The 14,524-nt window shown below is 42.4% G+C and overlaps 2 protein-coding genes across 4 annotated transcripts in view; one reads left to right on the plus strand and one right to left on the minus strand.

The window, feature by feature from the left end:
- Positions 1-31: 31 nt before the first annotated feature.
- On the minus strand, positions 32-7,936 carry pkd1l3 (polycystic kidney disease 1-like 3). Its single transcript, XM_029143893.2, has 23 exons — positions 7,549-7,936; positions 6,508-6,615; positions 6,403-6,422; positions 6,291-6,327; positions 6,134-6,195; positions 5,965-6,027; positions 5,713-5,871; positions 5,503-5,615; positions 5,306-5,429; positions 5,053-5,175; positions 4,315-4,534; positions 4,043-4,224; positions 3,738-3,968; positions 3,454-3,555; positions 3,179-3,357; positions 2,918-3,064; positions 2,630-2,832; positions 2,354-2,538; positions 2,060-2,192; positions 1,773-1,968; positions 1,453-1,675; positions 1,275-1,359; positions 32-863 (listed from the first exon to the last, which is right to left on the minus strand). The coding sequence occupies exons 1-23, from the start codon at positions 7,859-7,861 to the stop codon at positions 817-819; spliced, it is 3,255 nt and encodes a 1,084-aa protein (XP_028999726.1). The 5' UTR covers positions 7,862-7,936; the 3' UTR covers positions 32-816.
- A 352-nt stretch (positions 7,937-8,288) lies between these two features.
- Positions 8,289-14,524, plus strand: part of dhodh (dihydroorotate dehydrogenase) — a 52,268-nt gene continuing 46,032 nt past the window's right edge. For 2 of the 3 annotated variants that reach the window (XM_041070077.1, XM_029144996.3), the window contains exons 1-9: positions 8,289-8,416; positions 9,489-9,701; positions 9,781-9,980; positions 10,166-10,248; positions 10,573-10,760; positions 11,081-11,194; positions 11,562-11,715; positions 11,799-11,958; positions 12,271-12,353. In XM_041070077.1, the coding sequence (XP_040926011.1) occupies positions 8,399-8,416; positions 9,489-9,701; positions 9,781-9,980; positions 10,166-10,248; positions 10,573-10,760; positions 11,081-11,194; positions 11,562-11,715; positions 11,799-11,958; positions 12,271-12,331 (1,191 nt within the window). In that variant the 5' untranslated portion in view covers positions 8,289-8,398 and the 3' untranslated portion in view covers positions 12,332-12,353. Of the gene's footprint in view, positions 8,417-9,488; positions 9,702-9,780; positions 9,981-10,165; positions 10,249-10,572; positions 10,761-11,080; positions 11,195-11,561; positions 11,716-11,798; positions 11,959-12,270; positions 12,896-14,524 lie in introns of those variants that run through there. The other variant, XM_029144994.3, reaches the window with a different exon arrangement.

Below are 14,524 nucleotides of genomic sequence, written 5' to 3' on the forward strand. Positions count from 1 at the left end.
GTCAAAAAAATGTTGCAACAAAAGACCTGAATATTTTTATAAATAAGACATTTTATTCTTTATTATTGAAGAAAAATAAATAAAATATAGAAAATTGCTAAATGTTTTAGCATGTCTTTACTTTGCTATTATGTCTGTTTGTGCATAGATTCGTATGTCAGTGATTTCAATTTGCCACACAATCATCCAGATATCAGAAAACTTAGCAATCACTTTCTAAAAACTAATAAAAATATAATTTTTAAGTTTGTTATTATATAAGAGCGATGACATTTAAACAGGATCTGTATAGAGTATTAGTCTGTAGGTCACAGCAGTTTATCTGCACTCACAAACTAAATTACAGTAGCAATGAAATAAATTAATAAATAGTGTGTTTCTATGATTAATAAAAGCACAAAACACTAATAGAATGGATTATTGTAGTGTGAATGAATTAAGTAACTTAAAGTGTAAATATAATATTTGACATCTTAACTTCAATAAATGGCAAAAGAAGATGGAATGTACATATTTTGTATTCTGACATGAGATGAATGAGCTCACAGATGAACCAAAGCTGTTTAACTTAGGCTTAAAGAGATGTTAGTCTCTATATACTGTACATGTACACCATCATAAATAGTACATTACCCTAAGTCCCTATTTCAGAAACCCTTTCTTAAACATTCAAAACTCTGTACACATACAAAAAACACCAGAATGTGTTAGAAAATCTACATTCAGAACATAAAACTCAGAATAAGTGCAAAAGAGTGTTACGAAGCAAGAATGTTGGGGTAACAGCTGTCCCCGCTGGAGCCCAATGCAGCTTCCTCAGAGCGTTTCCCTGCCAGAGTAGCGTCTGCACTTGGCTTGTTGCTCTGTTAAATGGAGAAGACAGTGCAGTGAAACCTGTGGTTCGTTACCCGTGTTGGACTGAAGGACAGATGCACTTAAGAGAAAGAAGTCACTTGAGAGGAGCAGCGTCTAAAAGGGTCACTGGTTTATAGTTGTCAGCACGAATGCCGCGCTGTTTCCTATCAATCATTGTGTAAGAGGCATCTGAAGTAAACCAGGAACTAAATGTAATGGAGTCCTCCATTCAATATGAATAAACAGTTTAGACAAAGCATTTTTCTGATGTTGATATCAGGTCTACTCAGACACTGTTCATTTTTTATTTGACTATCGAAAGGTATTATGACAGAAATGCGAAAAGCAAAAAAGTTAGTTAATGCATAAAACAAGTCTCAAAGTGTTTCATGTGCTCAGACTCGTTTTCCGGTTCTTACCTAACAGCACTTGCTCAACTTCTTCAGTCTCCTCCACAGCTACAGGTTTCAGCAGCAGGGCGAACACCACAGCGACGCCTAACACCTGTGAACAAAGCCAAGGCAACCTCACTGTAGCGTTCACCTGATGCACAGACGCTTTCGGATTCATGTTAAAGGTTTCCCCATCTTTTCGTACCTTGAGAGGCTGCAGCACGAAGATGCTCTGGAAGAGGGAGAGGCCCAGAGACAGGACCCACTTGATGGACTTGTCTTTGCCGTACTGAAAGCTGTAGAGCAGGGTGAAGTAAGTGGATACTCCACTAATGGACAGCAACAGGAACCAGCCAACGAACGCAAACCACCACGGCAGCCAGAAGCCTCCCGTCATCTTCCTCTTCGTCCTCTTCACAGGAGTCGGGCTGGGCCACAGAAAAAGAGATGTTCCAGGTCAGTATTAGCCATTCTGACCCTACAGAGACTCTAATGTTTGTGTATTGTGATGGAAGCAGTGATGACCAGCATGCTAGATGGCTGCTGAAGACCATCTCAGTCTTGCGGACCAGCAGGTTGGTGATATTGAGGACCTGCTGGTACTCCTGTGGATGAGGGAAGTTTCTTTCATCCAGTTTCTCCAGACACATGAGGAGGTGACAGAGGCCGGCCAGGAGGAACTTGCTGCAGTAGACCCAGTGCTGGTCACTCTCACTCTCTCCTGTGACGGGAGACCAGCCTTCAATCACATTCCCCGACACTAAGTCCATTCCAAGGTTTTCAGATTTAAAATGAATTTGAATCTGTAGTACCTTGCATGAGTTGGACGAATTCATGGAGCCTGTCCAACGCATAGTAGAGGTCGGAGCTTGACTCCAGCTTGCTTATCTCTGATAACTTGTTCCTCGGGCTGCTGCTCACAGTATAAATGATTACCTCTGTTTCCTGCACGGGGTTCACCCGTAAATATTTGACGATGATGTAAACGTAGAAGTAAAACATATCAAGTAAATTGTCAGTAGAGGCCAACGGGATACAAAGAAAAATATTGGATGGAAAACACGTTTCTCTGTGATTATAGGCAGTTTGTCAAATATATAACAAACCTTCAGTATCGCTGGTACGTTAATTCCAGCGGCTCTCAAGGTCACGTTTTCATCTTCCTGGGGTTTTGAAACAACGCGAGCTCGGATGCTTCGGAAGATGGTGATGATGAGGATGTTGATTGGGAACATGAGGAGACCACACTCCACCCCCACCATAAACTCCTGCCAGGTGATTTGCAATGAACCTGATGAAATACAAATTAAAATAATAGACTAGTGTTGCTGGCGTGAGGCAACTCTGTCAGTGTTTTGATGATAAAACGCTTTCAAACGTACCTATTTGGAAAATGACGGGTGCGTTTGGGTCCAGAGGCACGTTCCAGAAGGCGATATTGATGGCCATGGTGCAGAGGAGTAGGCTCATACAGCAAGAGACCCTCTGGGCGCGCGTGAAAGGACTGCGGGAGGGAGGGTTCACTATAGACACCCAGATGTGTTCATCCCTAAAACCAGTGGATGTTCTGGACTGGAAAATATTCCTGACGGAGAAATGCAGAAAACCCGTACATAAAGCAATTCACGTAACCTTCTTTGACGTTCGATGCAACGCAGTCAAACTCCAACCTGAAGCTGGCGATCTCGTTGCTCTTTGCTGCGTTAAAGGTTTTCTTGGTCATGTTGTCTCCACGGTCTGCGCTCAGCCAGCAGTTGCAAAAGAAGTGCCACGCATGTCGCGTCTGGAGGTCTTGTACGATGACCTTGTTGACGTACCTTCATAAAAGGAGGAATACACAACAAAAAATACACAAAACAACAAAACTGATTAAAGTGAGAACGTCACACAGGAGTGAAACATACTCTGTGCATCTTATTTTTCACTAGTACCACGATGGGTGACCTCCAGAGTTGTCGTGCTGCATCCTGAGGTTGCTGACTTCACCGAGTGGAAAGGCCGTGGACAACAGGAACATGTCAACGGCTCCCTTCTCAAACACGGGCTTCTCAGGATCTGTGAGGACGTGTGCGTCACTCTCCCCTTCTGAGCCGATCAGCGTCACTGTGACCTACAAGAAAGCACGCAGCAATGCACCAGCCATCAACCTGTCAGCGATCCACACTGAGCTGAATGCACCGCTCGTCTGGAGGCCGGGGATTCTTACGTTCGCCGTAGTCCCGGCGTTCCTACGGTGGCCAGTTTGGACGTGGATCAGGTAGTTGTAAAGAGCACCTGGATGGTTGCTCTCCACTAGAGTTATCTTCCTCTGATGGTGAAACATAAACAGTGTGATGCAAAGGAGATTATTGGCTGGACAGAGTGATAATGTGTTTTTGAGACACACACACAAACACACACACACACACACACACACACACACACACACACACACACACACACACACACACACACACACACACACACACACAGTGGGAGTGGGGGACCCACCTTCAAGCGGGACCTGTGGTCGGCATAACACGCCCACATTAGCGTGATGAGGTAGAGGCCGAAGAACGAGCACAGCAGCGCCAGCACCACGTAGTTCTGCGACACGGTGGCGAACAGCTGTGCGGTTTGGCTTATGTCCACGTAGTTTGGCATCACAAAGAAGGAGCTCCCGAACAGAGTGAGGTGGTTACACAGACAGTGCGTCCGCCTTGAAGTGCTTTTGTTGCCCACCTGAGGCAGAGGCGGCACATCACCTTCCGTGCAGACGCAGCGGCAGTGCGCAGGTTGTGCAGACGGACACTCACCCAGCAGCCGTCTGTCCTCCAGGTCTCCGTGCTCATGTTCCAGTACAGGCACTTGGTCATGAACGAAGTGATCTTCAGGCTCAGGTCTGACTGCGACGAGGAGTTGGAGAGCCTGGTGTCGATGTACCAGAGCCCAGTGGTGTGCTGTAGCATCTCGGGCGTTACCATCCAGCGGTAGCTATCTGCAGCAAGGAGCAACAGCTATTCCTTTACCCCCTATGACAAGAACCAAAGGCACTGAATCTCTCATGAAGCCCTTTAAACACAGGTACCTCGTACAGTCAGGACGGCTGTTATGTTGGGGGTCTTAGAGCTAGGAGGCGATCCATAGGACAGAGCAACGACCAGCGTTACGTTGACACTGGGCTCCGCGCTGAAGAACAGGGTCATGCTTGGGTCCGACACATTGAACGACGTCAGCGCCTTCGTGCTTGTCGTCAGCAAAACGGTGGTGTTGACTACATCTGGGGCATCTGGACGAGGCAAAAAGATCTGGTGAAAACAGAGACGTCGTTATGTGCATCGCGTTCCAAACAGGGGTTGTTGTTATGCAAATACACCTGTGTAGTTGAATTCAGTCTAATGCATCAACTCTGCTGTAACAGGTTGTCAGAAAGGTGGTGATACAGTTCACACTTGATCTGAGAGTGCAGACTGCTTGTGAATGGGCTCTTGATTAAAAACTGGACTAATTATTTGCGTGGGCTGAGTGGACACGGCGTTGTTCCCTCTCTGCTTTTGAGGAGCATTCGTTTCAGTCTCCCTGCTCAATATGAATGACTGACACTCGCTAGGTGAATTGGGGAAGGGTGTTGAAAGCCATGAGTAGCTAAATGCTCTGATAAACAGGCTGTCACACAGCTACTCCCGCGTTAAATTGCACTGCCTGGCTCATGGGAGGCACTGTAACGTTCAACCTTCTGCTCTCTAATTTGTGTGGCCCCCCTTTGCCCCCCTTTGTGTGCGCTGCCGTCGAGGAGCACAAAGTCCAGTCCCCGTGTGGTCTGTACCTCTATCATGTCTGACAGGTTCCACAGAGTGATGTCGGAGACGCCGTTAGTGAGCAAAAGGCTGCAAACGGTCCCTGTGATGTTGTCATCAGATGGATGGGGATTATCTGAGAGGCTCGCCATCTAAACGAGAAAGGCCACTGCTGTGTTATGGCACAACAAGGACAAAAACACACACACACACACACACACACACACACACACACACACACACACACACACACACACACACACACACGCGCAACATACAGACCTGAGCGAAGATTGGGCCACTCACGCCCAGCTGAGCCTGCAGTGCTGAATACGAGGGGAATACGACGTAATCCCCATCTGCCTGAGAACCCAGCACTGCATGGCCGAGGTCAGCAGGGCTGTACCTGCAGGAGGGACCAAAGGACACATGAGCCAATTACTGCAGCCGATTGGCCATAATCAGCTCTGAAGACCTACGTTCTCTGATAGAGGGTCCCTGTTCGAAGCTTCATAACCAGCGTCTGGTTATTAGCTGTGCCGATTAGGATCGCGACCAACCGAAAGATCTCGAAAATCCGTTCAAACAAATCCTACAAGAGGAAGAATCACTAGCATCAGTATAAAGCCATTTTACCCGTAATGTACTGTAACATGTGCATCGTAGCTTGTGTTCTCATTTGAAGGTACCGTGGGGTTTGGATTGGTGGCGATGTCACATTTCTTCTCCGACAGTAGGAAGATGCCAGTGCTGCAGTTGATGATGTGACTCATAACGTTGGTGTTTTGCACAGCAAAACTTGGAGTCAGTGTTTTAGTACCGGCCAGCAAGTACTGAATGAATTGGTCCTGTGAAATGGAGCAGCGTCGGTGTCATGATCTCGGCATAAACAAGGTGAATGTTGAGGTGTAGATGATGTCATCCTAAGCGATGGTACCGACCCTGTCGTTATTTGTGGGCTCCCCTGGGTTTGTCTCTATTAGATGTAACTCATCATCTGCTGACTTTGTAACAAAGACAGGACTCATATAAAGAAATTGAATATACTATAATGTTAAAGATATGAAGTTACCTAACCTTAACACTGTTAAGCAATAAAGCAGCTCTGACCTGGAGAAGTGCGGTAATATTTGCGATAGATGAAGCCATGCCTTGTATGTTTCTTCTGAGCCCTTAAAAGTGTAGAGTAAGAAAATCAGACGCACAAAGTCAGTTCACAACAGCAGCGTCCTTCACTTTATTTCGTGTGAGTGTCAGTATAACTTACGAGGTCTTGCTTCATGACTGGACATCATGACGGGGTTCTGTAAAAAAAAAAACAACCAAGATAAACATTCAGAGTTTTTTTGGCTTCTTACTAAAAGACATAGTTCCCGTACCTGTGATGAAGACTGCAAACCTTGGAAACAAGAACGAGACTATTACGATACAGCATATTCAATAAAAGTGGAGCATCGCAGTGCCAGGATGCTGCTGGTACGTACTGTGGGTGCAGACGGACCCTCGGCTCTGACTGCAGTCAGATGTTAGAATGAGTAGAAGAGGCTTCAGCGTTACGTACATGCAGCTGTTGTTGGAAGCCACACGATTCACTGTTTGGGGAAAGAAGTGTGTGTCAACACACACACAGACAAACCATTAGAGAATCCAAACCCTGAACCACACACAAGTTTTTTCTGGCTAATTAGTTTATAAAATTCCAAACATAATGGAAAAACCTGTATTATTATCAAGGTGCAACAGTTTGGTCCAGCCAACAAGACATGTTGGCTGGATGCATGCAAAATTGCAAAATTATATGGCTAAACTAGTTTCAATATAAAAATATTATTCAAGTGACGTTTACATGCTGCAGGATTCATGCAGGCAGTTTTATAAATATGTTTCATTTATGAGACAAGGCTCATTTCATATCAAAGACAAGAATATGTGTTGCTGAACTTTCATGATGCAGTGAACATTTCTTAATCATGTAAATGTTACTTTTCAATATTTCATTACTTATTTATGCTAAATTTCTAAACTACAAAATGACATATGCCTTTGAGATATAGTTTACTTATAAATACGAAAATTATAATAGACCAAATAAAGGGTTACTTTTATGTAGTTGTATATAATTTATTTATTAAAACATTTAGAATTTTGCTATTTTTATGTTTTCCTTGAACCAAAGCCTCTGCTGTTTGTGTTTACACTGATGCATTTGAGGTTTATTTTATTTTATTAGATGAAAGCTATGGTCTCAGTTAGTTTAAGAAAATAAGGAACCTCCCCAGGGTTTACAGGACGAATGTGTGTAATTGCCAAGTATCTTTTCCAGTATGTGCCCTTTTCTCTTTTCTCTCTAACACAGATCTTCAGCCAAGGCATTTGATGATTAATTCAATCACACAACCAAAAGGGAAAAGCTTTTATCATTAAAAACTCAACATGTGAAGGTTTCAGACACATGCATCTCAATGATCACAATCCAAAAGCACAGCAAAGTATAGACAAATGATATATATTTGTATTTTACTCACGCAGGACAGAGTCCACTTGGACTTCCTCCCCCAGCCACCATGTAACAATGATGTTTTTATTTCCCCTGGTGATATTCTTCATGAGGTTTTTGACGGGGCTGCTCATCGCCTCCAGGAGTTTCCCTCCCCGGCTTTCACAGCTGTCCCTGGCTTGAGACCAGGGTTTTGAGTCGTCAACAAACTCGAAGCAGACATTTCGGAAAATAAAATCACACGCCATAGAGAGGCCATTGCCTCGACAAGGCTCAGACTTGTCAGGTAAAGACAGAAATCCAGCTAAAGTCCACAGAAGTACCGAGGTCCAGGGTAACATGTCAGTAGTGATTATAATTCACAGAGCAAAGGCACACAGTGATGCAGGACCTGTGGCTGGAACAGCAACTGAGCAAGTCCGTGTTCGACTGTCGCATGGAAATTAGAGAGCTTTCTCCAGAAAAACTCTGCATATGTTCTCAATATATTAGGAAAATCACTGCAGACACTCAAACCAGATGCAAAGTGACGGATTAACTTTATATCAGTAAAGATCACTAAACATGACTTTATCCGATACTTGCATGCTTATACGTTGTATTTGCTATTAATATGAAGTCCATACTGCATATTATTTTTATTATTTTGTAATATAATCACCCTATGCTAAAATCATCCTAAAAATTCACTGCCTTCACCTCCTTCAAATTGACCTCAACTTGGTTGAAAGGTTACAACCCCTGCATCTCCTCTTGGACGAGCCAAACCCAGGATGCAAATATCGCGAGATGACGCGGAGGAAGCGGAGACCACGTGTGTTTATCCGGCTACATGCTCGGAAATGCAGTAAAGGGGCGAGAGTGAGAGAGCTGCGTCCATGGCGGGACATCTGAAGGTAATCCCTGACACAGTCTGACGCTTTGATTTGCAGATTCAAATGTACTTAACACGCCGTCACGAAACTTGACGTGACACTTTGTTTTCCTGTTTGCTAACTGCTAGCTCCGCGCAGAGCAGCGTTTTACACAGCTTCGCTGTGACTCTCCTTTTCATTCACTTTTTAGACAGAAACACATGCAACGTTCAGTTCCTAATGTTGTGTCCTAGCTAACTGGCCATAACAACTTAAAACTATGTATGTAGGAGTCAGCAAAGTTTGCCATAATAATATCAGTGCTCACTTTCAACCACGTGATGTATCAAATATTACAATTATTTTGTGTTGGTATGTAAATATTTATTGTTTCTTTTCAGTTTTTTTCTGTTCCTTTCGTTTTTTCAGGTTTGTTTTTGTAATGATTTTTCCACTCTTTCACCTTGTTTTGTGTTACTTCTGCGCGTTTTGTTTCTGTTATTGACGCCTTCTCAATATGAGAGAATTTGTTTTTCAAATTTTGGGAATTTGTTAAATATGTCTAAGGACTTGCATAGTTTAGACTAAGGCAAATATCTTGCGTCTATGTATCATCCATCACCTGATTGTATGTAGAATGTCTATGAGTGAGTTTGTACTGTGTAGGTAAGTCATTGATAGTTTATCTGTGGCAGCCGTTTCTACTCAATAATAACTTTTGCCCTGTTCTACTGCGCTGTTACACATCACAAACTGTTGATTAGACAAATTGCTAAACATGTTTACACTGAAATCAGCCTTTTTCACAACCTTAGTTGTTTGTTGACCAAAAACACAACCACAAATACATTGTGTACTTCAAAACGGCTCAGTGGGCAAATAAAATGCTTTCTGTCACGTTTGTGATTGTATGACTATATTGCGTTCACACTGAAGCCACAAAACAATTTGTCTTTTGTCACCTGCAAATTATATATAAACATATATAATGCAATAATAGATGCTTTTATGTAACTATTGTAACGGGAAAAAACATCAATCTCAGTTCATTCAAGATGCAGTTTATGTATTTTTTTTTCTTTGTTGTAAATGTTTTTGTTGTTTATCATCACAGAAAAAGCTGAAAGATGCAGTAAAGGTCCTTGGCTCAGGTAGCCTTCTGTTTGCTTCCTACCTCACTGTGGGTGGAGATGAGCGTTTCTATGCCAACCAGCTGATGCCCCTACTACAGAGGATTGTGGGACCAGAGACGTCACATGTGCTGGCAGTAAAGATCGTAGGTCTGGGTCTGGTTCCTCTGAACCGCTACCAGGATCCTGCATCATTGGTGAGTATGGAGGCTTCTCACTGCACTGAGAGACCAGAATGATTATAGAGTCTGTAATCATGTGTTCATGTTTCTGCAGGAAGTAAATGTCCTTGGGCTGAAGTTCAGGAACCCTGTGGGGATTGCTGCAGGCTTTGATAAGCATGGGGAAGCTGTAGACGGGTTGTACAAGATGGGTTTTGGCTTTGTTGAAGTCGGGACAATAACTCCAAAACCTCAGGAGGGAAACCCTAAACCACGCGTGTTTCGGCTCATCTCAGATCAGGCAATAATTAACAGGTACGTTTTTAAGAAACTACATTTATTGACGTTTATTTGCCATTGTTTTTTTTTTAAATGTATACATCAAGCTAAAACTCTTTACAGGTCTAATCTACTCCAGAAAAGTTTAGCTCTTAGCTGATTTTTTTTTTAAACAGGTGAGTATTTTAAGTTGTAACGTAATTATTTGTGCATGCTTCCAGATACGGTTTCAACAGCTGTGGTTTGGCAGAAGTGCAGCAGAGGCTGGGCGCACGAGTAGAAATCCAGCAGGAACAAAGTAAAGGTTAGCAGGCACCTCTTATAATGGTTGAGTTTTGACTAAATTATATTTAATCGTCCGGTTCTTGGTCCATTTAACATTTACTATTCACATAGCTTGTGATGGCCAAGCCCACGTAGCACTAAACACACAGTGGTTAAATGTATTATCCTGCGCTACATTGCCCTATTTTAATAATCTTGACCTGTCCTTGCCTAACAATTTATTGTGTGGCCCAGATCTGCTTGCAGCCTTTTTAGCACATGGGCAGAATTTGCCTAGTTGACTCATGGGTCTCATGATGCCAGCTGTGTTTGTCCGAACGGTTCTCTTTTTTTGTGTTTATAGTTGGCTTTCCCCTGGGCGTCAACCTGGGGAAGAACAAATTATCCCAGGACGCAGGGGCAGATTACCTGGAGGGGGTCAGAGCGCTAGGCCCGCTGGCAGACTACCTGGTGGTCAACGTCAGCAGCCCCAACACACCGGGTCTCCGGGATCTGCAGGGGAAGGCTGAGCTGCGTCAGCTCCTCAGTAAGGTAATGTTCAGGAACCAACGGATTGCTATAAAACGCTGACCAAAATTTAAAAAAAGGTCTATACTGCACATCCTGTCCTTTTAGCACATAAACAAAGGTCATCTGTGATTGTGAGCTGATTATTCGTACGTGTTGGTTTAGAGTTGAAGCCTTAATTATTAACTTGACAGATAGAAGCAGTATAGTCCTCCCAACTTCTTAAACAATCTCCAAAAAAAAAACAGTACAGCACGTCCTCAAAGCCTCGTCTGCTTTCCAATATGTGTAGCTCTCTGTGCCCTGTCACCTGATGTACTCATACTCCCTTGCTTTCTGCTCAGGTGTTGAAGGAGCGTGATGCCCTGCAGGGAGAACGCAAGCCTCCAGTCCTGGTCAAGATTGCTCCTGACCTCACTGCTCAGGACAAACAAGACGTGGCTGATGTTGTCACTGAGGTTGGAACATCGTTTGTTTATATATATATTTTTTTGCCCTTTGGTGTCGTGTTTTATATCTACACAGCTTTATATCTTTAGGTAGCTATTTGCAGTTTCAGTTCAGATGAGGTTTTTCCTGGGGAGCTTAGATGGAAATGGATTTGTAACACTGATGAAATTATTACATTCAAAATCAGAATTTGGTCTTGGTGTTTTCTGATTAGTGTTACTGATGCCTTGAGTTCTTGCGTCACATTCTCTGAAATTAGTGCACACCCTTTCTAAGGGTGCAGTCCCCTTTTTGTTTGAATGACTGCTGTGCTGTAAAAGGCACCACTAAAATTTTAAAAGTTGGGTAAATTTCAGAACTTTTTTGTGTTTGCAGCTGGGAGTGGACGGTTTAATGGTGTGTAACACAACAGTGTCCAGACCAACGACGCTTCAGGATCCACATGCGTCTGAGCGTGGCGGTCTGAGTGGCCAGCCTCTCAAAGACCTTTCTACAAGAACAGTGAGGGACATGTACAGTCTCACCAAAGGTACTCGTTTATGCCTCTAGATGTTTTTATCTAATGACGATTACCTCAGTATCAGACAGTACTGTGTGTTCACTTGAACTTAGGTAAGGTACCAATTGTTGGAATCGGTGGTGTGGCCAGTGGGAAGGACGCTATGGAAAAGATCCGTGCTGGTGCTTCGTTGGTTCAGCTCTACACCGCGTTGACCTTCCAGGGTCCACCTGTGGTGACAAAGATAAAGCGGGAATTGGAAGTGCTTCTTAAGTGAGTGAAGTTCACCCCTTTTATAGTCCCTACCTTTTTACTAATAAACCTAATTTTAAAGAATAGGTGTTTAAAGACACATTGTATCAATTGGGGAATCCAGATTAAGCTCATTCTCTGTTTATGCTAGACTGCCTGGCTTTTGTGAAACTCACTAATTTACTTCTTTCATATATTTGTTTAGAGTCAGTGTATTGATTACACTTAAAAAAACACTCAATGTTGTCTTCTGTGTCCATCTCTCTCGCTTGATGTAAAAACTTCACCTTCCCCCGATTTTCATCCAAGCCTTTTGATGACCTATTTCCACAGAGAAGAAGGCTTCAGCAGCATATCTGAGGCCGTTGGAGCAGACCACAGAGTGGACTCATGAGCACAGCCTGCATAAGGAGATGGTAAATGTTAACGCAGCCACTCTTGCCTTCTTTAATTGCACATCATGATCAATTAACTGTCTATTGTGCTTATTCGGCCATCTATTCAATGGGATTTCCAGGGTTGGAAATGCCTTAAGGTTTGAGCCACAGAAAGCTGAGTCTTTACTTCAGGTGTTGACTGTTTGTTACTGTGTAACAGCACAAGTACATATTTTAAACCTTTTCTGCAACTACATTTCTGCAAATGTATACAAAAAACCTTTTGTGTATAAAATACCTATACAAATACATATATTTAATAATCTGAAATTGAGCTGTATAGATGGAACTTATGTTTGTTAAATTTCATCGTGTAATTCGTTCAGATGTTTGCTTCATAATAATCTATGAAAAAGGTGATTTTCATTAAAAATGAAAGAGGTAATTTCTCTTTAGTTAGACTATATATTGAAAGATCACATTCAAGGTTATCTTCTAGTTTTTACTGATCTGAGAAGCCTGTGTAATGTATTATGTTCTGTGGGAGAAGCGCTGGAAAATATACTTGCTTTGAATTTAAATGACTGAGCTCCGTCTTTACATTTTGTCAAACTCAAGGCTATGTTATAGGATGAGATTCAGTAGTTTTTTATTATTAGAGAAAGATCCTATCTTTGAACATTGTACTCAGCGTTTCCATTCATAAAGAGAACCGTGTTTCTGTAGCAGTACACAAAGGCCCTGGAGTCTTCCCCCATCACTAAACTTCCCCCTCTCTCCTCTTGAGTGGTCCGTGTGGCGTCACTCCTGCTTTTACTGTTATTTTTGGTTTTTCCGTCACTCACCGACGCTTTGAGATGCCTTTTCTAGCCTCTCACAACACCTCCTGCTAATCCCAGAATAGACCGCAGCAGTTATTAGACATAGCCTGTGAAGGCAGCAGTATTAAGAGGATCAGCTGTGAACTGCCAAGCGCCTGATTCTCTCTCCCGAGGCCAAGTTGAGACAGACTTATCCCATATGTGGTGTCATGGCGAAGAGAGGCCTGGCTTCCAGAAAGGTCAGACCTTAACACTGAATACTACTTAGTTCTGCAGTTCATCTGTCCATGACATGCTTTGATAAAAGGAAGGTGGCTGTTTGTTTTGTCATGTTAAACCAACTGTTCACTGTTCTTCTATCCTACACAGGGTTTGGTTAGTTATATCTACACAGAGCTGTCCATGTATAACGCATACTTCTAGTGAAGCAGAAATAAATGGTCTCGCTAAAACTTTCTGCTTGTAACCAAAACCAAGATAATAAAGAATTGATGAAGAAAGAGAACTAACTAAACTACACCAATCTGCTTCATCTGCAAAGAAAGACTACCAGATGTTATAACATTAATACATGAAACTTACCTGTTTAGTTTATAATGATGTCAGAATGATGATGCCTTATTTTTAAAATAGCAGCATTACCATTTCTTCTCTTTGGGTGGTTTTGTTTGCTAACAACACTAAATATCAAGTTGAATGTAACAATTTGTCAGCTCTGTAAACAGTGGAATGTAGCAGTAGGATTTCAAATGCTGGTCAAATTCTCATTTTCACATTCACCCTCTGGTACAAAAGATATTTTTGTCTGGTGTGATGTTAGTGATTTAGGAAAAAAACAATTAGGCCTGAATATAAAACAAACAGTAAAATTAACCATAGCAAAAAACACATTTGCATTTATTAGTATAAAAAATAAAAGCATGTTCGTAGTTTCCACACAGGTTTTTCCTGCTTCTACACACTGGCATCAGTGTGTGAGTGTGAGAGTGAATGAGTGAATGAGAAGTAGTGTAAAGCGCTTAGGATCATGGAAAGGTGTTTAATGTGCTTTATAAGTTTGGACCATTTACACTTTTGTCATTGCTGCTTATTACATCCATCAGTTACTTGGAAGTAAAAACTTAAAACACTATAAATTATGAACAAATTTCACCTACATGCTGCATTAGAGCAAAACTTTGCTTCACCATACTGTAGCGTCTGTCGGCATTTTAAATGATGCTCTATTTGCTAGAGCCGAACACTTGCACATCTTGCTGCCTGTACTTCTCTGCACTGTTTAAATGTCTTGTGCAGTTGTTGGTTTTTAACTAATGATATTCTATATAGTTCTATATGGTCAAGATTAATATAAAAATATTATTTTGTATCACTAATAGTAAGGAAGCC

This window comes from Betta splendens, chromosome 3 (assembly GCF_900634795.4).
Source record: "Betta splendens chromosome 3, fBetSpl5.4, whole genome shotgun sequence".
In the NCBI taxonomy this organism is placed as follows: Eukaryota; Metazoa; Chordata; class Actinopteri; order Anabantiformes; family Osphronemidae; genus Betta; species Betta splendens.